Source organism: Alligator mississippiensis, chromosome 1, assembly GCF_030867095.1.
Source record: "Alligator mississippiensis isolate rAllMis1 chromosome 1, rAllMis1, whole genome shotgun sequence".
Classification (NCBI taxonomy): Eukaryota; Metazoa; Chordata; order Crocodylia; family Alligatoridae; genus Alligator; species Alligator mississippiensis.
In genome coordinates, this window is record NC_081824.1 from 6,581,080 (window position 1) to 6,609,040 (window position 27,961).

The window sequence follows — 27,961 nt, forward strand, 5'->3', positions numbered from 1 at the left end:
TGGGCTCCCTTAAGTGCCTTGAACTGCTGGCTTTGCAAGGATTGCTCAGCAGGCCAGCAGTGGCGGTAGCCCCCCTGTCCCCCAGCGGGCTTAGTTTAAAGCCCGGTGGAGCAGGTCAGCCAGTCTGGCTGAGAAGAGCCTCCTCCCTAGGGGAGAGAGGTGGAGGCCATCTCTTCCCAGCAGCTCACTGCCTCTCTCGCCAAAGAGCGGGCTGTGGTCATGAAAGCCAAAGCCTTCCCGACGACACCAACACTGCAGTCTTTGGTTGACCACGTGGATCCTCCTCTCCCTCCTCAGCCCGTAGCCTGAGACTGGGAGGATCGAAGAGAACACCACCTATGCCCCCAGACCCTTTAGCCCCGCTCCCAAATCCCTGTAGCGCCTCATGACCTGGCTGGGAGTGCTCTGAGCCATGTCATTGGTGCCCACATGAATAAGGAGCATGGGATAGTGGTCTGTGGGTTGGAGGAGCTCTGGGATCCTCTCTGCAATGTCCCGGATGCGGGCCCCTGGGAAGCACTAGACTTGCCGGGCTAAGGGGTCGGGGCAGCAGATTGCCCCCTCAGTCCCCCTCAGGAGGGAGTCTCCCACAACAAACACCCTACGTTTTGTCTTGGGGAGAGCAGGGGCGGAAGCTGCAGTGGGGCCCATGTTGCCTGTGGGAGCCGGCAACTCAGCAGGCTCTGCTGGAGCGGCAAGAGGTGTGTACCTGTTGCTCAGCTCTGGCGGGGCAGGGGCCTTGGTGTGGCGGGCCTTAGGGCCCTTGACCACCTTGGTCCATGCCCCTGGCTGGGCAGAGCGGGAGGTCCCGGAGTCCTCCTTTGGCCTGGAGGGAGACTGTGGTCTACCCTCTGCCTCCCGGGGGAGAAGGGCCTGGCACTAGGAGTCTATCTCCTGCTCGCAGTCCCTGATGGCACACAGTCTCTGGACTGTGGCCTGGAGCTCCTCCAGCTGGCGCGCCCAAAAGGGAGCAGACCCCACAAGGGGAGGTCACCATGTTCCCAAAAGGGAACAGACCCCACAAGGGAAGGTCACCATGCTCCCGGGCCCCAGGCCTGAAAAAGGGACAGGCAGCCCCCGCAGCCGAGAGCCAGGTGCTCCGTCTGTGTGGAGGCCGGAACCAGGGGCTCTGTCGGGGTGGCCGTCTCTGAGTTGCCAGAGGGGGGGGGGGGCCGCAGAGCCCGAGGGGACCCTCGGGGTGCGGTGCATGCCCATCCGTGGCATGCCTCTGGGAGGCTGGCTATGGCTGGCACTGTCTACCCTGGGGGGTGCGCAGGCAGGGTCCTGGGCCCTCCTGCGCGCCCTCCTGCACTAACTCCGCACTAACTCATGCACCAGCAGAGAAGCGCGCCTGTTTGCGCAGCTCCAGTCGCGTGGCTCCCTGGGGGGCTGGGTGAAGTAGGGGCCTGGGCGGGGCTTGACCCGGCCCGGCTTCACTCAGCCGCCTCCTCCCACTCACTAAGGGGTTAGCCCCCTCTCTCTCTCCACGGGCCCCGCTTCCCTCCGGCTGTGCTGGGGGTCGGCGGGGGGCTCTGCGGCTGCTGGAGGGTTTCTGGGGGGCTTCGGGGGAGCGGGGGCGCAGTGGGCTTTCACTCGTGCATCTCTTGCTGCTCCCGAGCCTAACTTAACTTAACTCTGATTGGTTACTGAAACAACCAGAGTGCTCCAAATGTGTTATGGACAGGAGGCAGTGGTGGCCGCATGGCGGAGCACCACCATGATGGTGGGATGGAGGGGACAGACCTGGGGGGCGAGGCTAGCACCGCAAGCCTTGCCCCCTGCCCCCTGCCCCTGCTCCCCGTAGGCAGCAGAGTGCTGTTGTGATGGTGGGGATGGAGGGGATGCAGCCAAGGCCCCCCCCCGCCCTGCTCCTTGGAGGCGGTGGTGGCATGGGGTGCTGGCACAGAGGGATGGAGGGATTGGCAGGGCAAGCCTCCCCCTCCCCCCTGCTTGGGGGAGGCGGAGGTGGCACGGGAGGGGTGGGGGTTAGAGTTAGCAAACTCTCCCCCCCCCCCCCCCCCGGTCATTCTTGATGGGTAATTCACTAGTGATTAATATAAATGCCTATTTACATCATTGGAATTATTATGTTAATGATTTGTGATAATTCTCATAGTAATTAAAACACTTTTGGGCACCCAGAAAATGAATACAATTGAAGTACAGAATCATAGAAAATGAGGGTTGAAGGGACCTCAGGAGGTCACATCTAGCCCGACCCCCTGCTGAAAGCAGGACCAGCTCCAGCTAGATTATCCCAGCCAAGGCTTTGTCTAGCTGGGACTTAAAAACCTCCAAGGATGGAGATTCTACCACCTCTCTAGGTAACCTGCTTCAGTGCTTCACCACCCTCCTAGCAACAGTTTTTCCTAATATCCAACCTAAACCTCGCTTGCTGCAACTTGAGTCTGGAATTACAATACAGGCAGTCCTCGGACTTATGACACAATTGGTTCCTGAAAACTGCGTCTTAAGTCAAAACGTTGTAACTCAGAATCAATTTTCTCATAAGAAACAATGTTATAAATGGGGGATTGGTTCCTGATCCAAGGCCCGATACCCTATTTTCACCAAAAATACCCCAGAATTTTGTATTCGATCAATTATAGACGAGTAATATAGCTACATTAATGTATTTATATTGTAAATAGCAATCACATTGATTTGGAAGGACTTCTTTGTGGTGATTTGCTGGACTTTTTGAAAGGCACTTGGTTGGACTTTTTGAAGGGTTCTTGGCTGGAGTCTTCTCAGGAGTTTTGGCTGCAGGTTTTTCTGAAGTCTTGTCTGCTTTCTTAAAGAAATTGTCCAAGGAAGTTTGGACAGATGTTCTCCAGGGAGATGGGTGACACAGCGACTTGTTTGCTGGCATGGCATCGCATTGGATCAAGCCTTGTAAAGTCAAAACTGACAGAAAGTTGAAACAGGGCGTCAATTTATAAATGTTATTAGAGCGAAGCCTAACTCGAAACGTTGTAAGTCAAGGACTCCCTGCATGTCACTCCTTTATTTTTCCTTAAAAATAAAGCTTAAAACTGTTAACCTAACAAATCAAAAATCCAGAAGAGATAAGTGCAAAAGTAACATGTAATAATGCTATAGCTACAACAACACCAGCTCATAACTTCATTTTATGCAGCCTGCGGTTTTATTATCCACAGCTTTGCACTCCTTTTGCAAAGCTGCTTGTGAGGCCTTCTTGGTGGGATGGTGTGTCCACCTTGGCTAACTGCTGAACTCTGTTTGCTCACACCAAGTGACTCGTATTAGCACAAGAGGTGAAGGTTTGTTGTGATATCTTTTGTAGGGCCAGCTGTATAATTGGGAGAGAGGTTAGACCAGCCTTCAGTCACAAAGCACCCTTCCTCAGGTGTGAGGGAAGGCAGGGCAGGGTGGCACCTTAGAGACTAACTGGTTCAGAGAGGCATGAGTTTTTGTAGGTGACCGCCTACTTTGGCAGATGCTGTCAATAAGGAAGAAGGTTGTTATTACCTGGAGTGCAGGGAGATTAGTGGAAAGAGCAGTTAGATTGTAAGAGCTAAAAAGTGTCTGCTTTAAGTCCACATTTTAGTGTCCGTTAAAGTTATTAATTTCTATTTTCAGGCACATTTTCTGAAGGTATTTTTCAGTATTCCTTTAAGCACAACAATTATGAGTTTAGAAAGGGAGCTGTTGTTCTGCGAAAGCTGGCTCCCATTGGTGTTTCATGGAATCATAGCAAATGAGGGTTGGCAGGGACCTCAGGAGGTCACATCTAATCCAACCCCCTGCTCAAAGCAGGACCTGCCCAACTACATCATCCCAGCCAAGGCTTTGTCTAGCCAGGTCTTCAAAACCTCCAAGGATGAAGTTTCCACAACCTCTTTGGGGAGCCTGTTCCAGTGCTTTACTACACTCTTGGTGAGAAAATCTTTTCTAAAATCTAACCTCAACTTCCCTTGCTGCAACTTGAGCCCGTTGCTCCTTGTCCTGCCATCTGCCCCCACTGAGAACAGTCCAGCTCCATCCTCTTTGCAACCCCCTGCAGGGAGGTGAAGGCTGCTATCAAATCCCCCCTCAGTCTTCTCTTCTCCGGATTAAATAAACCCAGTTCCCTCAGCCTCTCTTCAGAAATTATGTCCCCCAGCCCCTGTACCATTTTTGTTGCCCTCCGCTGGACTCTCTCCAACTTGTCCACCTCTTTCCTGTCATGGAGATTCCACAATTTATTTAGGTAGCCTGTTCTAATGCTTGACTACCCAGCCATCCTCAAAGTGAGAAAGTCCTTCCTAATCTCCAGGATATATTTCCTCTTTGCATCTTGCTCCTAATCCTAGAAAAAAGTTCATCTCTATCCCCTCTATAATCATTTTTCAGGTATTTGAAGAAGTGCTGTCACAAGTTCAGCTGAACACTTACTAAGTGCAATTAAAAAGAAGCAGACACACATTCAAGGAATTTAACATGTGTTAAAATGCCCTCAAAAAGTTGCTCCCTTTCAGGCCAAGGTTATTGCCTAACATATACTAACTTCAGTAGGTCACTATGTTCCAGTGATTTGCACCTGTTGCAAGTAAATTTGTGACATGGCCCTTCAGGGCCTTCTGCTAACAAATCCCCTTCAGGCTTCTCTTCTCCAGACGAAATAACCCTATATCTTTCAGCCCTCTCTCATAAGTCTTGCTTCCCAGGCCCCTAATCATTTTTGTCCCTGGCCTCTTTCCAAACTGTCCACATCCTTTTGGAAGTGTGAGGCCCAAAGTTGGACACAGGACTCCAGATGGGGCCTCACCAGCGCTGAACAGAATGGAAGAATCACTTCCTATGTTTGTGACACTCCTGTTAACATAACCTAGTATGCCGTTGATGTTTTTTGCTGTCAGAGCACACTGTTGGCTCACATTCAGCTTACAGTCCACTGTAGGTGCATCTACACGTGCACATTTACTGCGCAGTAACCAAAATTACTGTGAAGTACAGGCATACATCTACACGTGCACACCCGAACTGTACAGTAAATATGGTGACTTGAGCGTAAATTTGATACCTGCATCATGCAGGTATCAAATTTATGCTTGATTAGTTATTGCACAGTAATGCATGTGTAAATGCCTTACTGCAGTGTGTGTGGACTGACTTGGGGCTAACTTTAGTCCCAGGTCAGTCCACACACAGCGAATGCGCTTTAACACCTGCATGTGTAGACACCTGCCTACTTCTGCTTATTGCACAGTAATTTATTGTGCAGTAAATTTTAAGCCAGTGTAAATGCACATGTAGACATGCCCTGAAACCCCCAGCACTGCAGCCTAGTCAACCATTCCTCATTCTGTGTTTGTGAATGCAATTATTCTGTCACAAGTGCAGGACTCTGCATTTGTCCTTTTTGAATCTCATCTGTATGATTGCGGACCATTGCTACAGGTCATTCTGGATCCCAGCCCTGCCCTCTGGAGAGTCTGCAACTCCATCCAACTTAGTGTCATTTGCAAATTTGCTAAGAATGCCCTCAATCCCATCTTCCAAATCATGAATGATGCTTAAAAAGTGCATGTCACTTATGATATCATAGAATCAGAGAAATGTAGGGCTGGAAGGGATCTTCAGAGGTCATGTAGTCCAGCCCAATGCCTGAGGCAGGATCAGCCCTATCCAAACCATCTTCTACAAATCCATTGTCTTACCTATTAACAACACTACACAGACATGATGACAAGCTATAGCACCCTAACCTGCTACATGTAAAGTAGGGGGACCACAGCTGCCAATGTCCTGCTTCTGTGAGTGACGTTAAAATACTCTAGAGCAGCAGTTCCCAAACTCTCGACAGATTGCGCACCACCCATTTAAAATGATACACCAGCAAATTTTTGTCATATAAAGTAATTCTAATAAATCTGTTCATGCATACCACTGACAGGTTGTCTGTGTACCACTGGTGGTTCCCGTACCACAGATTGGGAACTGCTGCTCCAGAGACCCAAGGAAGAGAGCCATGCCCCCCGCTACAGAGGAAGGCAAGACTCCCCAGTCTTTACCAGTCTGACCATGGAGTAAAAGTCCTTGTGGACCCTAGCCAGGAATTTCTTGATTTAAGTCCTAGAAGGAGCATTGATACACCCTAGTTATAATCTCCAGGCCTGGCTGCAGCCAACACCCAATGCCTCTGAGGAAGATGAACTCTCTCCCCCTGCCCCACTACACATGTCGCAGGAGGAGGGGATAAATTCCTTTCCAGCTCCACGTGGCAACCAGCAAAGGCCAGACGCATGGGCAATCCCTGTAGTAGGACATAGGCATGCCTACATCTAGATCGTCCCTGACCAGTCAGTGCCTGTCCGACACCCCCAGTGATGGCGAATCTACCATTTCCCTAGGCACCTATTCCACTGCCTCATTGTTTTAACCATGAAGATTTTCCAGATATCCAAGCTAAACCTACTTTGCTGCAACTTCGAGTCACTGTTTTGTGTCCTACTCTCTGCAGCAAGATAGAAGAGGCATTTTCCCTCTTCTTTATGGCAGCAGTCTTCAAATGTCTGAAGGGCTATCACATCTCCTCTTAAGCTGAACAAGCCTATTTCCTTCCACCTCTCTTTGTAAGACTTCCCTTCCAAGCTCTTTATCATATTTCTCGCCTGCCTCCAGACCCTCTAACTTCTCCGTGTCCTTTTAAAAGGTGGAGCCCAAAACTGCACATGCTACCTTAGCTGATGCCTAAGCCTGAATTGCTGAGTAGAGGCACTATGATCGTGTGTCTTGCGCCTACTGCTTCTGTCGATGCACTGTAAAACCACATTTGCTTTTTGTGTAGCTGCATCACAGTGCAGACTCGAGTCTGTGATCTACCAGGACCCCTAGAGATCCTTCTCTGTAGTGTTATCATCCATTTTGTATTTGCGGTTTTGATTGTCAGCACTGAACTTCATCCTGTTAGCTCCAGCCTGGCTTTCCAACCTGTCAGGATCCTTCAGCATTGCACTCCTGCCCTCCAACATGTTCACGATGCTTCCCAGTTTTGTCTTGTCTGCAAATTTGCTCAGGAAGCTATTTCATCATCCAAATCATTAATAAACACAAACAGCACAGGGCTCAGGGCAGACTCCCGTGGGACTCCTCTGGAAACCTCCTGCCGTCTGAAATGGATCCGTTTATAATTACCCTTTGCTTGCAGCTATTGACTCAATTGTCTATCCACTTAGAGTAGTTTTGTCTAGCCCTCATGTGGGACTGTCAAAAGCCTTGCTGAAGTCCAGATACACTGTATCCACTGCATAACTAGTTACTTTGTCAAAGAGGGAGGTCAAGTTTGTTTGGCACATTTGTTCTCAGCAAATCCAGGCTGGCCGCTTGTGATCAACCTTTCCTCCTCCAGATGCTTGCAAATGCGTTTCCTTTATAATATGCTCCAGTAACTTTCTGGGTATCAAGGTGAAGCTAAACTAGCAGTAGTTCCCCAGGTCCTCTTTTTTGCCTTTTTAGAAGAGGGGCGCTACTGTGGCCCTTTTCCAGTCCTCTGGTACCTTGTCCATCTCCCATGGCTGTAAATCTTTTTGCCAGAGGCTCTGAGATCTCTTCTGCCGGTTCCTTCAGGACCCTGGGATAAAGCTCACCAGGCCCTGCTGACTTGAATTCATTCAGACCCATCGTAAGCACTCTTTTGTTATCTCATCCCTAATTTGTCCCCTCCCTTATCCCAATAATCCTTTTTAGGTGTTTGGTTACAGCTAGAAATCAGAACTTGTGGCAGAGATGATGTCTTTTATTAGACCAACTAGATATTTGCAAATATGCACATGATGTCCTGGCCTCCAATCCCCTCTCCCCGCTGCCCCCAGTCCCAGGCACCTGCTTGCTGGGGCACACCAGGAAGTGCTGGGAAAGCAGAGGCAGAGCAAAATCCTGAATATCTGTGGATATTTTAAAAAAACTGCCCAGACAGAGATGGGAGGACCCAAAAAGAAGACATATCAGGGAAAACCTGGACGTATGGTAACCCTAAATGTATTAGGATGACCAGATAGCATCGGTATCTAAAAATGCCACCTTTAACAGATAGCTTGCTAGCAAACTTTGTCCCTCCCTCCTGCACAAGGCCCTGCTCCTGTCTGAACTCTGACTGGGATGCAGCCAGGATTTTGACTACCATATTTATTCAAATAGAAGATGACCCTGATTATAAGATGACCCTCCCAATAATTAGATTCTATATATAGATAATTTATAATTTTTTTTGTAATAGTTTATGTATAGAATTTAATTATTGGCGGGTTGCCTTGGATTTATCCCCTTCCCACTGCTACAGCAATGAAAATAAATCTGGGGGGCCAGGTAACTTCTTTGCTTTCTGCTTCTCTTCAGCTTTTTCTTCTGACAGCCTCTTCCCCTTCTCCTTACTGTCAGACCCTTCTCTCCCTGAGCGCACGGAAGTGAAGAGTAAATTTGAAAACAATAACCTTGAAATTAGACATGGCTAATAGTATATGCATATAGTATATACACTTTGTTCATCCAGAATCGATGCATGTTACCTTGCTTTGAAACTGGTGCAAGTGTTTGACAATTTTGATATTGTTTTCAATTCTCTTAAAACAGGCAGGGCAGTTCTAGGAACGCAGAGAAGGAGAATTTATAATAAGCCAAGGCCCAGCTGGGGCAGATAGGGTCCTAGGACCTAGCTGTAAGTAATTGGGAAATCGGGCTGAGTCATGACTCAGGAAGAGGGCTCCACCTACACGGGCAATTTGAGTTCAGACCAGAGAGCAGCAAGCTGTCTGGATAACAGACCATCTTCCTGTGTCTCCGGCTTGCTTGGAACGCCTAAACCTGACTTTGCGCCCTGAACCTCTGGTTTCGATCTTCCTGTGATTTCCCACTTGCTCCTGTTCACAGCTTCGCAGAAGTTTGGGGCTGGAAGGGACCTCGTGAGATCATGGGGTCCAGCCCCCCTGCTCTGGGCAGGAAAGACTGCGGGGGTCAAGTAACCCCAGCAAGGTGTGTGTCCAGTCTCCTATTGAAGATCTCCAGGATAGGTGCCTGCACCACACCGCTGGGAGTCTATTCCGGAGTCTGGTCACATGAACTGTGAAGAAGTTTTTCTTTATCGCGTGTGAAACCTTCTTCTAGGAGAGGGTAGGTTCCGTTTTTTGGCTGGAGTGTCAAAAACCCCACAATGTCTATTTATAAGGTGCCGGAGTGCCGGCAAGCCACAAAACAGAACTGGGGCAGGGGGCTACATGGAAGGATGCACTGCATATTTAATGCAGTTAATAATCATAAATGTTGCTTTCTTACAGTAAATACGAGGCTTTCTAAAAATTCAAAACCTGATGACAATAAATAAAACTTCATGTACTGTACTGCCTTTATACTTATGAGATTTTTTTTCTTGTTAAGCATGTTGTGATGAGGGAGAGGGGAGCAGGGAGCAGCAGGCACCGGGGGAGTCACTGTGGCCAGGCTGGCCTGGCCAGGCCCTTGGGAAGGCGGCAGTCGGGGAGTGGGGATCAGGAAGGGAGCAGGCTGCCCTAGGGCTCCGCAGACTCAGGCCACAGCGGGGGCACCCAGCAGCTCTGGAGGTAGGGCCCAGCCAGCCCATGCAGCTCTGTGGGGATAGGTGCAGCCACCCTGTCTGTGAAGGGACACTGCCTAGCTGGGGCAGGACGCCAGGCTCAGGGGGCTCCCTGCTTGGCCTCTGGGCATGCCGGGCACAGTGCAAGTGGGAGCCACAGCCGCAGGCTGTTCCCTGGGCTCTGGGAACAGCCGCCGCAGCTGGTGCTCAGGGCCGAGCCAGCCGGGAGCATGCAGCGCAGTGGCTCTGTGCAGTGCCTGTCCCAGCCCTGGCCCCTTGTGGGGAGCTGCGGGTGGGCAAGGCCGGGGTCCGGGTAGGCTGAGGCAGCTGTGGTGGCTGTTCCCAAGGTCTAGGGGGCTCCTGCAGCCAGGCCCTTGCACCAGGGACAGCTCTGCCGTGCTTGCACTGTGCCCAGCGTGCAGGGAAGCTGATCCCAGAGAGGGAAGCCCCGTGAGCCCGGTGTCCTGCCCCAGCCAGGCAGCATCCCCATGTGTGCAGGGTGGCTGCGGTCCATCACTGAGGAGCTGTGTGGGCTGGGCCATGCCCCACCATGGATGCCACTGGCTACCCCTGCCAGCCCACCCACCACACATTGAGCTCGCAGAGCACCAGGGCAGCCCCCACTTCCTGCCCAGCCCCCACCTTAACAGGTGCCTTACTATCCTAGACTTGGACTGATACCTGGCTTTGACCTTGGCTTCCACTCCAGTAAATCCTGACCTAGTGCAATCCACTTGGATTGCCCACCTAAGCTGTAGTTAACCTTACAGAAATATAGGTGCATAGAGAACTTTGGAGTCAAACAGGGAGGTGAGTAGTGAATTAGATGCTTCCAGGTTTAGGCAACCATTTGGTGGGGCGGGAAGGGGAGGGTTGGATTGCAGTGTTAGACTTAGGCACTTAGGCTGCTTGCAGACAGGGAAAACCCCCCAAATTGCACTTAACTTCAAACTCAGCGCACTCCTGAGCTGAGGCCAGTGCATGCCCAGAAGCATCGCGTTAGCTGGACCCAGCTTTCCCAACGTCTGTATTCTGTATAGATGAGGTGCTTTAGTGGGGCTTTTTTGGCGCTATTTGATCTAATAGCTGATTGGAGCGCCTGATCTATACGGACGCTGTGGAACTGGGTTGAACTAATGCACTGCTTCTTCTGTTAAAACACCTTTTTTTGTCTTTTTTGTGATGTCTGCAAGCAGTCCTAAAGTCTGCCTCAGTCTTCTTTTAGGTGCGTAAGTCCTTCACAGTGGTTTAGTGTGGATCTCTGGTGCCCGGAGGCCAATACTTCCATTTGCACCCGTTCGTGGCTGATCGCTGTGGGAGAAGGTGGGGAGGAGTCTGGAAACGCTGCTGAGCCCGGAAATGCTGGTGGTGAAACTGGAAGTGCCGCCGGGGGACCGAGTACCCCTGGAGGGCCCGGGAGGTGCCCCCCGTCACTACGCTACTGGTCTTCTTGGATCTGACCTTCATTCTTTTACTATCTAACATAAATGGCCCATTGCATTTCACAATATTTGAATATCCAAAATCTTAAGCAGTGAGTGTTATGAATCGGAAGGTAAAATTGAATCTTTCCCCTAAAATTTTCTGAGAGTTGCATAGGTTCTTATGCACATAATTCTCATTTAAATCAAGGGGAATTTTGTAGCAAAATCAATTTGCAACTCTTTCAAAAGGTTGAGGTTAGTGCTTACCAACTGCTACACTCATTGAACTGAAAAAACAGGTCATGCAGTTCACATGAGGAGGGTAAGTACTGCCATAATGTGCTCACATTGTCAAACCTTTGTTTTCCTTTTGGTTTGAATAGGGCCATCAAGGTGCCCACATGCAGACAGGAATTGTTTGACTATGAGCTGATAGCAATCCTGAAAGAGAAGTATTTATACCTTAATGATATTTCTTTCTATGAAAGGTTTATAAGTCAGTCCAAAGTAGCGTGAAGTGGTTTTTTCTCGCCACCCCCATGTACAGAATAGTTTAAGTCTTATCAAAGTAAAACAACACTTGAGTTCAATTAGAGCCATTTCTGCTGGAAAACTCAGGACAAGCCTATAAAAACAGAGAGCTACCTGACCTTTCCTTACGTAAACTCAAGTTTAATCCCCATAGTTTGGAGGACAGATAAGGAAGATGAAAAGACAGAGGACTGCCAGCATTTTGGATAGCGCTATGAGATTTTGTAGGGAACAGATTACTGAATGAGAGGGCTGTGTGAAAAAGGAAAAAAGTGAATTTTGGCAGAGGTAGGAGTAGAGGTTTCGGGTATCAAAACCCTGATGAGAACAGGAGGGGAAATGATGAGAAAGCAGTAAGTATTAAGCCCCACAAAAATGATATTGCTGTATTTGGTTGAATACAAGATAAGGTGGATAAGGCTGCAGGTTGGGACTGAGGGGCACTGGTAGGGCCGGGGGGCTGTGAGTTGGCAGTGAGGTGTCCCTCTGACAGGCGTCCTCTTTTTTGGAACTGGAAATATGGTGACCCTGGTGTAGATACACCCACTGAGTCTTAAAAATAATATGGTCAGAGGCTCTGGATTATAACAGAAAGGACTTTAAAATGTATTTCCTGAATGCATTTCTCTAAGCTTCAATCACCTTTAAAAAATTTATGAAATATTTTGAGGTGCGTAAAGGTAGGGGTGAGGGAGACTTACTACTTCTTACTACTTAGTGTAAGCTTTGATTAATTAATAAAACATTTCTGTCTTTGTTTGCATCATCATTTCCAACGGTGGCATAACCCTTCCCAAGAAAGGGTCACAGTGAAGTAGTCATGAAGGAGTACAGGAGGCAGAGAGAGAAGTTACCTGGAGATAAGCTAGATAATGAATAATAGGTAACTCCTTATTTTAGGTAACCATTTGAAATTCACCAGATTTTCAAGTACAATTTATTCATAGATTCATGGACATTGAGGCCCAAGGGATTACTGTGCTCATCTAGTCTTTATGCACAGGGATTTTTCACACAAGCTGAATTTAAGCATGTGTTTCAGGTAGATATCAAATATCAATTTAAGATGCCAAGTGGTAGTGAGACCATCACTTCCATTGTAAGCTTTTCCAATCTTTGATCACCTTTACAAGTTGGAAATTGCATCATAGTTCAAAGCTGAATTTGTCCAACTTCAGGTTCCAGCTATTAGATTTTGATGTCTTTGTCTGCAGGACTGAAAAGCCCCCTCCCCGTATGAGAGATCCTCTCCATGTATAAATACCTATACACAGTAACCAAGTCACATTTCACCCTCTCTTTAGATAAATTGAGCTCTGTGACACTCACATCGCTAGACTTGTTTGTATGCTGCTGGTCATTTTTTGTGTTCCTCATTTAACTCTAGTATTTCCACATTTTTCTTGTCATGTAGATACCATGCCAGAGATCTTAATCCAAGTAGCAATTTTACCAGTGCAATTTTAGGAGTGCATGTGAACATATATGAGGATATACAAAATATCGAAGGGTGTATAGAGCTGCAGCAAACAGCTGTGAGAGTTCCCCGAGGTGTTCCAGCTGTTTCCTGTCACTTTTATTTCAAAGGGTGCCACTTCTCCAAGCAGCTTGTTGGACCTCTGATGAGATCCTGCTGAATGAAGAAGTGGAATCCTTTCAAGTACAAGTCTCAGAAAAGAGCTGAATTGCTGCTCCTTAGTGTGGCATACTGCTATGAATTAAACGTGTTGTGAACCATCCAGATATAAATGATCTGGGGTCTACTGCATACATTCAAGGACTGCATCAGGCATTTTTTAGATACTGAATTGCACTTAGAGCTCATGCTGAAGCAGTTATTGTGATGTCCTTTTCTCAGTCACAGTGTTGGTTATTCAACTGAAGGCACTTGATTACATAACCAGAGTCCAGTAAAATGTGTTTGAAAACAGCCAAATGCAGGATAGTGGGTGTGTCTACATGAGCATTTGCTATGACACCAGTTTACTCGTGAGTACAGGGCCGTGTGGAGTGCAGCGGGTGGGGGGCTCGCCAAGGGGCAATGGTGGCTGCTGCTTCCCCAGTGTGGGTGGCTCCCCCTCTGGCAGCCAGTGTCCAGGGCCAGTGGGCAGTCCTGCCCCTGCTGCAGGCAGCTCTGGCTCTGTACCCATGTGGAACTGGGTCAAGTGGTGAACCTGGGCCCAGGAGCGGGGAGGGTGGCCCCGCACCCAGGGCAGAGGCCAGGGTAGGGGCTCCTGGCTGCTGGAGGTGGTGGAGGACCTCCTCCCAGGCCAAGGTGGGAGTTTGCTGCTGGGTGGCAGGCAGCTACCAGGGAGCAGGAAGAGCTGGGGTCAGGGTCCGCACAGCAGGCGGCATGAAGGCGACTGCCACGGCCAGGATAATGTCCAGCACCTGGCCAATACTGTGGTCTGCTCCCACAGTTTCATAGTTGGTCAGGTCGGGAGGGACCTGAGCAGATTATAGTTTCATAGTAGCTAGGGTCAGGAGGGACCTGAACAGATCGTCTAGCCTGACCCCCTGCCACAGGCAGGAATGAATGCTGGGTTCACAAGACCCCAGACAGGTGATCATCCAACCTCCTCTTGAATTTGCCCAAGGTAGGGGTGAGGACCACTTCCCTGGGAAGTTGGTTCCAGATTTTGGCCGCCCTAACTGTAAAATATTGCCTTCTGATCTCCAACCTAAACCTATTCTCCATCAGCTTATGACCATTGTTCCTCGTCACCCCAGGTGGTGCTGGGGAGAAAAGGGCTCTGCCTATTTGCTGTTGATCCCCCCTGATGAGCTTGTCGGCAGCCACCAGGTCTGCCAGATCATCAAGTCCAACCCCCTGCCATGGCAGGAAAGAGTACTGGGGTCAAACGACCCCAGCAAGGTGTTCATCCAGCCTCCTTTTTCTTTTTCCTCCAGGGCCAGCAGATGCACCCAGAACTCCCAGTATGCCCAGACCCATGTGTCTTCATGGGCCATGTTGTCTGCCTGTCACCTGTCCTGACAGGCCACATCCTCCGCCCGCCACCAATTTTGGTGAGTCACATCCTCCACCTGCCAGGCCTGAGCGTTGGTCAGCCAGTCCTCTGATGCCATGACCAGGTGGTCCAGGAGGAGGGTCATGCCCAGGGTCCTCCTCTGGTGGAGCCAATGCATTCATAGGGCCCTGGCTGTGGGCGGCAGTGACCCTGAGGCTGCATCCTGGCTGCCAAGGTCAGCCTCTCCCCCGTGTGCAGCTGCTGGCCCTGTAGAGCCATGAAAAAGAAGCTGTTTGTGTGAGTTTACAACATTTCAGAGATGAGATTTTCTGTACCAGGGGCTGTGAGCTGCCCAGCCTCAGAGCAGAGTTCGGGCATGCCTGTGTGCTAAGGGACCATGGTAAGTTGGGCTGGGTAGGCCCAGGCCCAGGGGTCTGCTGGCTGAGCACCCCCATCCCTGCTTGCTCCCCTGGGGCCAGTGGGCTGCTGGGTGCTGGCTGCAGGCAACCTGCCTCCCCCGCCCTGTTCCCAGTGTGGGACGGGCCAGGCTTCTGGCAGTACCAGCAGCCATGGCTCCAGACCCCGCTGCCCCCTCCTCTCCTCCTGCAGGCCAGCTGCTATCCTGTGCTGCTGCTCAGCCCAAAGCTCCTAGGCTCAGGGGACATGGGGCTCCTGGAAAACTGGGCTGAAGAGCTGCCTGTGACCCAGCCCTCCCCACAGAGGTCTTTGGCGATTTGCCATGGGGCCAGCTCTCCCCCCCCAATGTTGCCACTGTACCCCAAGTGTGCCCCTGCTACATATCACAAGCAGTGCACAAGGAGCTGTTTGTGTGGACCAAGGGGTGCTCAACCCACTATGCCTGCTGCTGCTGATGGCCATGGTGCCCTGGGTGACCCTCCACACCTGGCATGGTACCCTGAGCTATGACAGCACAGGGGGCAAGCATGGGCTTTCCTGCAATCTCTGCCACTGCCTGGAGGGCTACCTGTGGCTGAGCTACATGTCCCTGCCTCTTGTGGCTGAGGAGGACATTGCTGTCAGCATCAGTGCACTCCTTGGTGTAAGAGAGGCCTGTGCCCATCTAGCTGTGGGGGCACTGGCTGCTCAATGTTTTGCACTGTCTCCCAACTCCCTGTGTGCTGTGTGGGGGAAACCCAGAGCCAGGGGAGTGTGGCCGGGCTGGGCAGGAACAGGGTCTGGAGTGGGGAAGGCCTTGCCCTCAGTGTAAGCCTTACCACATGGCTGGGGCTGGCATGGCTGGCAGCTTCTTGTGGTCACAGCTGTCAGCAGTGGCATGTGGTTCTAGGCAGCGTCCTTGGGCTGTGAGTGGGCGCCTGACCAGGGACTCCCCAGTGGAGGAGCTGGTGCTGCTGGCAGTGTCATGGCTGGTGATGCCTCGTAGTGGGGTATGGGGCTGCAGAACTGTCATGGCAGGCACTGGCCCAGACTCCTCGAGCTGCTAGTGAAGGGTGCAGCTGGGGAGCTTAGTGGGATGGGCAGTTGGAGGCCTGAGGGCCCTCTCCCGGTGACATGTCACTGTGGATGCCAGGCTGTGGTGGTGGCTTGGGCAGGCTGCCTGTGCTGCTATTCACAGCATGGCTGTAGCCTGGGTCCTGGGGTGTGAGGATGTCTATCAGTTTCTGCATAAAGGGTATGGACTGATGGGCAGTCCCCGACCAACAATTGTGGTTGGTGATGGCAACCCACTGTGCCCACAAGGCCTTGAACTTTATGCGGCACTACTGTCCTGCTTGACCTGGCCTTGTACCTCTGCCTCACCCCACAGTGCCACAAGGTTGCCAGTCTCCTCCATGGACCAGTTGGGACCCTGAGGGGTAGGCACAGGTGTAGGTGTGACAGGTTGCCCTCCCCAGCGTCATCTTCCGGGTCATCTGCGCCTTACATGGGGTGCCTTTGGAGTCCTCTTGGAACTCTTTTGTCCCGCCCTAATCTCGCCTGCCACGTCTTGATGGAAATTAGTATGCAAGCGACTGCCGATTTATATTGGGTATGTTGGGGTCTCTCCTAGGATGGTCTGACCCCTTTTTCTCTACTTAGGCTTCTCCATCCAAACCTACCAAACAGGGTTTGACTCTGAGGCTCTAGCTCTTCCTTCTAGTGCCTGGAAGCTCTTGGCCCCCTTTTCTGCTCCCTTTTGAAGCACGGCACTCCCTGGCCCAGAGGCACGTGCGCCAGCCCCACAGCCAGGGGGTCACATGCCCAAAACCGGGGTGTGACCTGATCCATCCAAATAATAGAAAAAAATATATACTTGAACCCCCCAGGTGATCCAGGCCTCCCTGGCCTTTTTAAGCTCATCTCAAAACTGTGCCCTTACTGGCACTCGGGCTCTCTGCAGCCCTGTCTCTCTCTGTGCCTCACTGGTGCCGGGGCTGTGCCCCACCCCGAAAGGCTGCGCCCTTACTGGCACTGGGGTCTGTGCCCCCAAAAGCTGCACCCTCACTGGTGCTGGGGTCTGTGCCCCCAAAAAGCTGCGCCCTCACTGGAACTGGGGATCCCACTCTGGAGTGGGTTCCCAAAATGAGGCCTCCTCCGTCCCCTAACAGCCTCACCCAAACCTCCGGTCTCATTCCATAACCAAAGAACACAAATAAACAGTCCCGTCCATGGGCAATATCTGCCGCCCAGAAAGGTGAGTAAGGAAAGCAGTATGTCAGCTTACAGTTGCAGGGTTCATGTTTCAGTTCCCCACCATCAGCTCCAATCCTTGCTGCAGTGCAGCTGTCATCTCTTCAGGGCTTCTATAGTTCCCCTCTTCCTGGCTCTGGAATTCCCACCAAGCCTCTCCCTGAAGCTCTGAGATGCACTCCTTCCCCCTTGGCTGCTGGCCCCCTTACTACCATTCAACCCAGGGTTTTTATAGTCCTGCCTCTTCCTGTTAGCTGACCATCCACCCCAGTTCAGCAGTTAACCCCTTCCTCACCAGCCTTCTGTGCCCAGAAGGTTCTGGCCTTATAGGGGTGCACCTTCTTCCTTGTGACAGGGTTAGGGTTCCCTGTCACAGTGGGCATGGGTGTCAGCAAGGACAACACTATCGGGGTTCCCGTGACAGCTCTCTGGGCCTCCACGTGGCTATCCTGGAGCCTGCAGCACTCTACAGGCCTGGACAGTGCAGGCCTGGCAGGTGCATGGCACTGTGGTGCCAGGCAATAGTGCCAGGGTACAAGCAGGCCAGCATAGCTAGGCTGCGGCCTACTCAGGAGGAAGACACAGGGGCCTGGAGTTCCCTCAGGCTCCCTGCTGGTGTGCCCCAGGGCTCAAATGTGTGCAGGCTTTTAAGGGCCTGAGGTAGGAGCTGCCATAGAGGAATCCCAACCCAGAGGCAGGAGAGGCTCCCAGCCCTTGAGCCCCGAGGCTGGCCCCTAGTGACAGGGCTAACTTGGAGCAAACTTGCTTCCGGGTTGCATCTACACGTGCGTTACTGTGCATTAACTAATCGCGAGTAAATTTGCTACCTGCATTTGCAGGTAGGGAATTTACTCGTGATTAAGGGTTTTTACTGCGCAGTAAATGTGCGCATGTGTAGATGTGCACACTTACCATGCAGCAAATTATGCTACTGCACAGTTAAGCGTCTCATGTGAATGTGCCCAGTATGTGTGTGAACAAAGAGTCTTAAAGCTCTCAACCTCTTCAGCTTATTTGAAGACATTGAAAGGTGACTTAATCACTGTGCATGGGTACTTACACAGGCTAAAGATACCTCATACCAGAGGGTGTTCCAACCTTGCTGACAAGCATAAAAAGACCTAATGGCTGTAAGTTGAAATTAAACAAATGAAAGCTTGAAATAAGATGAAATTTCCTAGCAGTGAAGGTAATTAGCAATTGGAATAGCTTCCTAGGGGAGGCAATAGGCTCAGCATAGCTAAGTCTTTAAAATTAGATGAGATTTCTTTGTAAAATATATCATTTTTGGAAGAAATTATTTGGCCTCTGTATGCAGGAGGGTGAACTGGATGGTCACGGTAATTCTTTTTGGTCATGTAATCTGTGACTTTGTGATTCCCCTTATCACCAGGGATTCTGGTTTTTCTCTGTTTAAAAACTGCAAATTCTCTGATTAAAAAAATGTGAATTCTCTGATTTTAAAACCCCCAAATCCACAATTAAAATGAAATGCTAAATATATTTAACACTATATTTTATTGTTATATTTACAATTTTAAAGCAATTTAGAAGTCTACCAGTGCCTCAATCACTATAATAAAATAAATTCTAAGTACCTATACATTTTTGTGTTTGATTTTGGGTTTTTTATCATGGAAAATCAGAGCCCCCCTTGCCCCCTTTGCTCACCAGGACACAGGTCCAGGCCCTTCACTCCCAAGCCATAGCCCCTCAGCCCTACTGGTGCCTCTCACTCTCCACCCACAGCCTCCACCAGCCCCACCCCTGCCAGAGGGGCCCCCCAGCTTCCAGGACTATGGGGCCAGGGACACAGGGCTGCAGCAGTGTCCAAGCCCTGGCTGCTGCCCGCGGGAGGCAGGGGCTGCTGTGACAGAGTGGAGCATGGAGCCTGGCTTCCCCTCCCACATGGGCAACACAGCCAGAGCAGAGTCTATGCGGTTGGGGGGGGGAGATGTGGGCTGCCCGCTGTGGGGTCAGGGCTCCCCACCCTTCTGCCCTCTCCCTGGAGCCTCCATGGCCCAGTGGGTGGGACCCAGGGGCAGGGCAGAGTGGGGCTGGTCAGAGAAGCTCATAGCCACTGCTGGGAGCTTCATGCTGCCATGGCGAGGCACCCTCTGCCCACTCGGCAGCAGCTAGGGGCACAACTCCATGAGGCCATTCAAGCAGTGCATCCAGGCAGCCCACCCCCACCCCACGCACAGATCTGGGGGGCATGAGCCCCACTTGATTCCCCTGCACTTTGTACAGTGGTGGGGAGATAGTCTCTCCTACCCACTGAATGAGCTTCCTGTGGCCCTGTCCCAATCCCCGCCCAGGCCCTGCGGCTGTGCATGACAGCCCTGGTCTCTAATCCCCACACACTGCCCCAGCTAGGCTACAACCCGAGCCCCAGCCCTAGCCCCAGCCCTGCCCAACTCCCTCCCTCTCTATGGGAGCCTCAATCCCCCCTTCCCCCAGCACACTTACCTGCAGGAGCTGCTCTCCAGGCTGACTGGTGGCCATGTGCACGTGTGAGCACACACATACACATGGCACCCTCTGTTTGACTGCCTTCCTCCCTCTCCCACCAGCCCCTTGCAGGCTAGAATTCTGCCAGCCTGCAGAAAGCTCTTTGCAAAAGTGGAAAATCCACGTGTTTCTCTGTTCAAATGAAAAATATGCGCTTTTCTCAGTTAAATGGGAAAACCTGCATTTTTCTCTGTTTTTCTGCAGGAAATGGAAAACCCAGATCCCTATCACCTTTGTTCATAGGCCTTGGAAAAAATACCATTTCTTGTATTGCTCTCAGTATAGTCAAGACACTTGCAGCAATATATTAAGGCAATGATCATAGTGAGATATAATTCTTAAGGGCTTTGATAGATTTTGTGAATGGGTGGGGAAGAGTTTTATTTTTCTTTTGATGCACAATTAGCTAAGTACCAATATTATGATTTTGCACCCCTTGCTTTTCTGTGAAATCTCAGAGGTTAGCCAAAACTGGAGATAGAACACCAATCAGATAGGACAGTTTGCTGACATGGAGTATGGAGAATCCTTTATTTCCTAGATGACTGGCCAGGGTGCCTAGGTCACATACCCACAGTTAGACCAACTGCCAAATTTGACACTGGGAAAGAATTTTCCATTGGATCAGAATGGCAATGGGTCTTTTGCCTTCCTCTGCCAAATGGGTTATAGTTTACCTGGTGGTAACATCTGGGCATCAGGCACCTAATCAATTCTGTGCCATTGCAGGAGGCTAAGGCACTTCACTGGTGGTACCATCGTCTCTCCTGTTCTTTGGCTGTGATGCTGTGGCAGGGCACTGGTGGTGCCTACCACTTTAAGGGCTGAGCCAAGCAGCTAGCAGGTGTTTGATTGCAGCAGCCATTTTAGATCTGTGGCTGCCTATATAAACAGAACAGTTCGCTGCTGGCAGGCCAGGCAATAACATTGCCTGGCTTCAAGGCTCCATGCAATGTTGTGGAGGTAAGGGAAGGAGCTGTAGGTTCATAGGTTCATAGATGTTAGGGTCGGAAGGGACCTCAATAGATGGGTCTAGATGACCCCAGCTAGATACTCGTCTAACCTCCTCTATACTCGTCTAACCTCCTCTGTACTCGTCTAACCTCCTCTTAGGGGATGGTTTGGAGGCTCCTGGTCCTAGGCATGACCTAAAACTGCACCCTGCTGGGAGTGGGTGGCCTGGTGGTGCTCTCAGTGGCATGGGAGCCCCCAGCAAATGCCAGACCAGTTATCATCCTGGTGTAAGGTGGGTAGGTGTGCCTTAACCCCAGCCCTCTCTTTTGGGTGGGCCATATACCACCAGAGCAGGGAGGCCAGGTAAGCTTCGGGAAGCACCTGAGCCTGCTGGAGGAGTGACCCCGCAGGGCCAGGCATGCTTCCAGAAGCACTTGAACTAGGAGTGGGGGACTCCAATCCCTAAGTGCAGGCAGGAGGAGTAAACCCAACCAAGGGATTTGACTGGTCAGTGCTGGGGCCAGGACTGGAAGGGTCAAAAGGGCCAGAGGCCCACAGCGAGGGACACCTATGATGAGCAAAGAAGCTCGGGGTCCCAACTGGCCTGAGATGGGGCCAGGGCTTATACAGAAGCTGAAGATCTCATGATTGGAGCCACAGCTAATGGGTGAAGGGGACAGTTGAGCCAACTGCCTGAGATGCCATCTGCAAGGCTTGGGCTGTGGTATAGGGGTGGAACAGAGCTGTGGCCTCAATCACAGCCCCCCCTCCCCAATATTGGGGTGTAAAATGGGCAGCCTCTCACCTTAATTAACAGCATAATTAATTACAACAAGGCATGACAGGCAAGACAGGTGGGCGGCGTGTGCAGAGGCAGGTGGGAAACTAGCTCTGTGGCTAGTCAGGGACCCCCACTTTGCCACAGATGCACAGATTCATTTGTTGACAACTGAAATACTTTAGTCCGGCTAAAGTTTTTGGGCTTGATATAGAGTGCAGGCAGCCCTCACCATTCAAGGGGAAAATGCCGGGCCTTAGCTTTCACTCATTTTTTGATCACAAAAAAATAATAGAGCATTTTTTATGTTGCAAAGAACTGAGAAAGATCACAACAGGTCAAAATGTTTTTTGCCTGCCACTATGGATTCCTATATGAAACCTCTGGGTTTATTTTGTGAATCGTGTAGGTACTAATATTGGCAGTAGTATTTGCAGTGCTTGCAGTACTAATATTATAGAGAAGTGGTTTTCAATATTTTCTCCTTTGTGGACCCATAAAACACGTCTAATGGAGGTGTGGACTCCTTTGAGATGAATTGAACCTACTTTTGATTGATTATAGTAATCTTTTCCAGACCCCTTAGACATTGTCTGTGGACCCCCAGGACCACAGGTTGCGAACCACTCTTGTAGAGCATGCTGAAAAGGGTGCTATTGAACCCCAGTTGAGAATCCCTGAACTGAATGATCTAATGATCCCTTCTATCCTTAAACTCAATACCACGATAAAACTATGAGAAAGGATAGTGTGAATAAGCAGAGAACCTGCAATAACTGAACAGCAAAATCAGCAAAGAAAGCCACACATTGGAGGTCAGAAAGTTTAGGGATAAAATGTGAGCAGCCAAAAGTCAAGCTAAGTTAGAACTTGGAAAGAAAATACTAAGAAATAGTAAACTTTTTTTAGCCATATGAACAGGAAGTAAACAATGAAAGAAGTAGGCATGCAATGCAGGGAGAATGGGGTAGGCATTAAAATAATCTAGATAAGGCCCAAAAACTAAACGAATGCTTTGTAATGTGAGGAGGTTAGAGATGTAGGCAGCAGGGTTGCCAACTGTCAGTAAATGTATGTACTGTCTGAAAAAAATCAGAGTAAAAATGGATGTCATTAAAGTCTGTAAGACAAAACTTTAGTTATCAGTGAAAACACTAAGCAGCTGTAGTTTGGCCAAGGCTCCAATAGACAGAGAATAGCAGCTGCAACTGGTGTCTAAATAGGAGTGCAGCACCCTGCAGGGAAAGCTCTCTCAATCATGTGCTGCTGCAGCTGCATCCTGGGCTGCCTGTAATACTGCTGGGCTTGAGGTAGGCTTCTTTGGGGATCTGTGCCAGGACTGGGGGAACAGATCTGGTATGAATAAGGTGGGGGATAGCCTAGGGGGCAGCATGGAGGAGTCCAGCCCCTAATAATGTAGAATATAGGGGCAAAGGTAGATGGCTAAAGGGAATGAATATATGGAAAAATGAAATTACCAGTTGTAAGTGATAGCAAAACTCAACCTTAATATGCTCAAATCAGCAGGGACAGGGGACAGAGCTGGTTGGGGGGAAACAGATAACCTCCCTCCCAGAATACTGAAAGAGTACACGTATGAAATTAAAATTTCTCATTATTGAACATATTGCAAAATTTACCAAATGGAGAGTTTTTTTTGATTGGAGAATATTGACTGTATTACATATTCATAGATGTTAGGGTTGGAAGGGACCTCAATAGATCATCGAGTCCGACCCCCTGCATAAGCAGGAAAGAGTGCTGGGTCTAGATGACCCCAGCTAGATACTCATCTAACCTCCTCTTGAAGACCCCCAGGGTAGGGGAGAGCACCACCTCCCTTGGGAGCCCGTTCCAGACCAACTGTGAAGAAGTTCTTCCTAATGTCCAGTCTGAATCTGCTCTCTGCTAGCTTGTGGCCATTATTTCTTGTAACCCCCAGGGGCGCCTTGGTGAGTAAAGCCTCACCAATTCCCTTCTGTGCCCCCATGATGAACTTATAGGCAGCCACAAGGTCGCCTCTCAACCTTCTCTTGCGGAGGCTGAAGAGGTCCAGGTGCCCCAGTGTCTCCTCATAGGGCTTGGTCTGCAGGCCCTTAACCATACAAGTGGCCCTTCTCTGGACCCTCTCCAGGTTATCCACATCCCTCTTGAAGTGCGGTACCCAGAATTGCACGCAGTACTCCAACTGCGGTCTGACCAGCGCCCGATAGAGGGGAAGTATCACCTCCTTGGACCTATTTGTCATGCATCTGCTGATGCATGATAAAGTGCCATTGGCTTTTCTGATGGCTTCATCACACTGACAACTCATGTTCATCTTGGAGTCCACTAGGACTCCAAGATCCCTTTCTGCTTCCATGCCACCAAGCAGGTCATTTCCTAGGTGGTAGGTACGCTGGACATTTTTCCTCCCTAGGTGCAGCACTTTGCATTTCTCCTTGTTGAACTGCATTCTGTTGTTTTCTGCCCACTTGTCCAACCTGTCCAGGTCTGCTTGTAGCTGTTCCCTGCCCTCTGGCGTGTCCACTTCTCCCCACAGTTTTGTGTCATCCGCAAACTTGGACAGAGCACATTTGACTCCCTCGTCCAAGTTACTGATGAAGACATTGAAGAGTATCGGTCCAAGGACCGAGCCCTGTGGGACCCCACTGCCCACACCCTTCCAGGTCAAGACTGACCCATCCACCACGACTCTCTGGGTGCGACCCTCTAGCCAATTCGCTACCCACCCGACTGTGTAGTCATCCAAGTCACAGCCTCTTAACTTGTTCACCAGTATGGGGTGGGATACCGTATCGAAGGCCTTCCTGAAGTCTAAGTAAACGATGTCAACCCCTCCTCCTGCGTCCAGGTGTTTTGTAACCTGGTCATAAAAAGAGACTAGATTAGTCAGGCATGATCTACCTGCTACAAACCCATGCTGGTTTCCCCTCAGCATAATTTGTCCTGCCGGGCTCTCGCAAATGTGAGCCTTGATAATTTTTTCAAAGACTTTGCCAAGGATGGAGGTGAGACTGACTGGCCTGTAGTTGCCTGGGTCCTCCTTCCTCCCCTTCTTGATAATGGGGACCACATTGGCCCTTTTCCAGTCCTCTGGGACTTGGCCTGTGTGCCATGAGTGTTCAAATAGTCCCGCCAGTGGCTGCGCAATGATGTTGGCCAGTGCCTTCAGTACCCTCGGATGGAGCTCATCCGGGCCTGCTGACTTAAATGTATCCAGTTCTTCCAAGTGCCTCTGCACCATCACAGGGTCTACGCTTGGTAGTCTGGCGCCTTGCTGCTGCCTCTCTACAACCCCAGTGAGAGACTTGTCGTGCCCCTCGCTTAGGAACACTGAGGCAAAGAACTCGTTGAGGAGTTCAGCCTTGTCCCCCCTGTCCGTCACCAATTGTTTCTGCCCATTTAGCAGGGGTCCTATTCCTCCCTGGGCCTTCCTTTACTCCCTATGTATCTAAAAAACAATTTTTTGTTATCCTTAACTTGGGATGCCATCCTCAGCTCCATGGTAGCTTTGGCCCGTCTAACTGCCTCCCTACAAGCGCGAGCAGAGGAGGTATACTCCTCTTTAGTAATCTCTCCCCGTTTCCACTTTTTATATGCCCCCCTTTTTGCCCGTAGGCTGCTCTGGATTTCTCTGGTCAGCCAAGAAAGCCTCTTGTCCCCTTTCCCCCTTTTTCCCCGCATCGGAATCGTCTCCCTCTGTGCCCAAAGGATCATTTCCTTAAGGCACAGCCACCCTTCCTGGGCTCTCACCTCTTCAAAACTCTTACTCTGCAGTGCGTCCTTGACTAAACGCCTGAGTTCATTGAAATCACCCTTCCTAAAGTCTAGCACTTTCACCCTTCTAGTTACCTTACCCACTCGATGTTTTATGAAGAATTCTATTATTTGGTGATCACTGTCCCCCAGGTGACCACCGATCTGTAGGTCTCCTACCATATCATCCCCCATTGCCAATACCAGGTCCAGTAAGGCATTCCCCCTAGTGGGACCATGTACCTCCTGTGTCAGGTGGAGGTCCTGTACGCAGGATAGGAACCTGCGTGAGTGGTGGGACTTTGCTGTCTGCGTCTCCCAGCAGATGTCTGGGTAGTTTAGGTCCCCCATGACTACCACCTCCCTAGTGTTTATGGTCTCCGAGAGCTGCCTCAGGAGCCCCAAATCTAGTTCTTCCCCTTGGTGTGGGGGTCTGTAGCAGACTCCTACCACCAAATCCCTTTCTCCTTGACCTCTATGTAACCTAACCCACAATCCTTCTACTTTCTCCTCCTCTGATTCCGTTTTGATAAGAGTCGATGTATATCTCTCATTTAATTAAGCTATATACATATATTTAATGTATATTTCTATTAAGCTATATACATATATTTAATGTATATTAATGTATATTTCTTAATGTATATTAAGAAATATACATATATTTAAGATAAGGAGAAATGTGATCTAGGAAACTGCAAATCAATTCATTGACTAAGGTACCATGTGAAACTTTAGAACATTTTTGAAGGAGAGACTAATTAATGAAATGGAAGAAAATGTCATATGGATGTTTGGTAAAATGCAATACAGGTTACCAAAGGTAGAGATCATGCCAGATTAACCTGATAGGTTTCTTTGATACTATAACTAACATTTTTGATAAAGGAAATAAAGTAGGTTTCATCTATCTGGTTTTCAGTAGAGGATTTAAGACCACATTGTAAATGATTGGTTCAATTGCAGAAAATAGGGATTAATACAAGAACTGTTAGGTGAGTAAGGAGCTAGCTAATGGAGAATAACAAGCGAGACATGCTGAAGCTAGAATTGGGGACATTAGTCCATCACATGATGATTATGAGCCTGAATGTGATGAGGCTGTGAAAAGGCAAATGCTTTACTAGAATGTAATAGGTGATGCATATGAACGTATTAATTCCATCATTTAAGTCACTCCTAGGATCTTCTCTGAAATACTGGGCACATCGACACGTCGCCCTGCATTGCTACATCGTCGTATGGCACGCTATGGTGATGTAATGATCACACAGGTCTACACGTGACTGGCAGCTACTTTGCTATAGTGGCACACTCCCCCGTTTTAGCATGCTGCTACGGTGAAGTAGCGGAGAAATCTAACTGTGTACTGCGCACACAGCGCAATACGGGTGGCTACTGTGCTGTGCTTTACTACTTCCAAAAGGAAGTACTAAAGCATGGTGCCATTGCAATGTCACCGTATGGCAACATGTACACGCGCCCATTGTGTGCAGTTCTGGTTGCCTGTGTTCAAGACAGATGTATTCAAACTGGAACAGGTTCAGAGAAGGGCTTCTAGGATGACGTGGGTATGAAAATTCTCTTTCATGAGAGGAGATCAAAAGGGCTTGACTGACTTAGATTAGCACAAATGAAGTGCGAGAGGAGATGTGATCACTCTCGATAAGTACATGAAAATGTAATAAACACCGAAGTGGCAGAAGAGCGAGGTAAGCTAAATGACATTGCTAGCACAGAAAGAAAGGCATGTAAACTGGTTACGGACAAATGTAGGTTGGGAATTAGAATAAGATTTCTAACCATTAGAGAAAAAAGATTCATGAGCTGTGTTCTAGCTGCAGGCAAAAACCCGAGCTGGTTTTAAGAGGAAGATTGACCACTTCATTAAAAAAAAATTGTATGATGCGATTGTCTGTGATATGAGGGGACAGAACGTAATGACCCAAGATGTCCCTTTCAGTCCTATGTTGCTATGCACTAATGGAGCTGCAAAGTTTTAGGCTAGTGATTAAATCCTTTTTTGTCCTTCAGAATCAGATCCAATATTGAATTATTCCCCTGGGTACAGGACTTCCGTAAGAAATGATCACCTCCTATTTTTAAAACTTTAATAAGGTTTTGTTACCGTCTGCATAAAATGTCCAGCAAACGCTTCCCAGCTAGAAGTTACCCAGTAGACAGGTTTTCTTCTGGCATATTTTGGCAGGTATGTAAGAAACAGGTTTTCCCATGCTGGTGTGATACAACAGATGCCCAGTGGTATCCTATTGGTAGTTTTACAAGTTGGAACCAGATATTTCTTTCTTCCCGTTCTTTCCCCAGAAATCTTCAAGGATTTGTGGAAGGTGCTCGATGTCTCATTGGTGACAGCATGGACCACCGCCAAAGTACTCTTTTCTGCTGAACTTGGAATCAGGTCTAGCTTGAGGGTGATATTGTTTCCAGTTTTAGCCCATTTCACCTGGACAGCCCTCATTATTCTCTGCTGTGGTGTTAAATCATGCCCCATTTAAATCTGTGATGTATCAGGTACATTTAGAGGAGAACAGAAAGTCTTTGGAGGTATGCCAGGAATAAATTTGGCCCTCTGCCTTTTTCAGTGCATGCCTCGCTAAATCTTTGATCAATAGAGGCATGAACAACAGTTAAACAATAACTCACATTTATAAAATAATTTGCAGATTGAATTGTATTCCCCTTATTGTCTGACTTTTTTTTGGCAATTTCTACCCCCACCGATCTTTGGCTCCATACTTATCAATAATACAATACTGCAGACCCACTATTATAATGCATTCATGAAGACATGGTGCCATTCATGTAGGGTCCTGTC

The 27,961-nt window shown here is 49.4% G+C and overlaps 1 protein-coding gene across 4 annotated transcripts in view; it reads left to right on the top strand.

The window, feature by feature from the left end:
* MSRA (methionine sulfoxide reductase A) overlaps nt 1–27,961 on the top strand; it is a 461,625-nt gene that overhangs the window by 78,272 nt on the left and 355,392 nt on the right. The window contains exon 1 of one of the 4 annotated variants that reach the window (XM_059728460.1): nt 14,430–14,532. The exons of the other annotated variants lie outside the window; for them this stretch is intronic. Coding sequence (XP_059584443.1) covers nt 14,445–14,532 — 88 coding nt within the window. The 5' untranslated portion in view covers nt 14,430–14,444. Of the gene's footprint in view, nt 1–14,429; nt 14,533–27,961 lie in introns of those variants that run through there. 4 annotated transcript variants of the gene reach the window in all.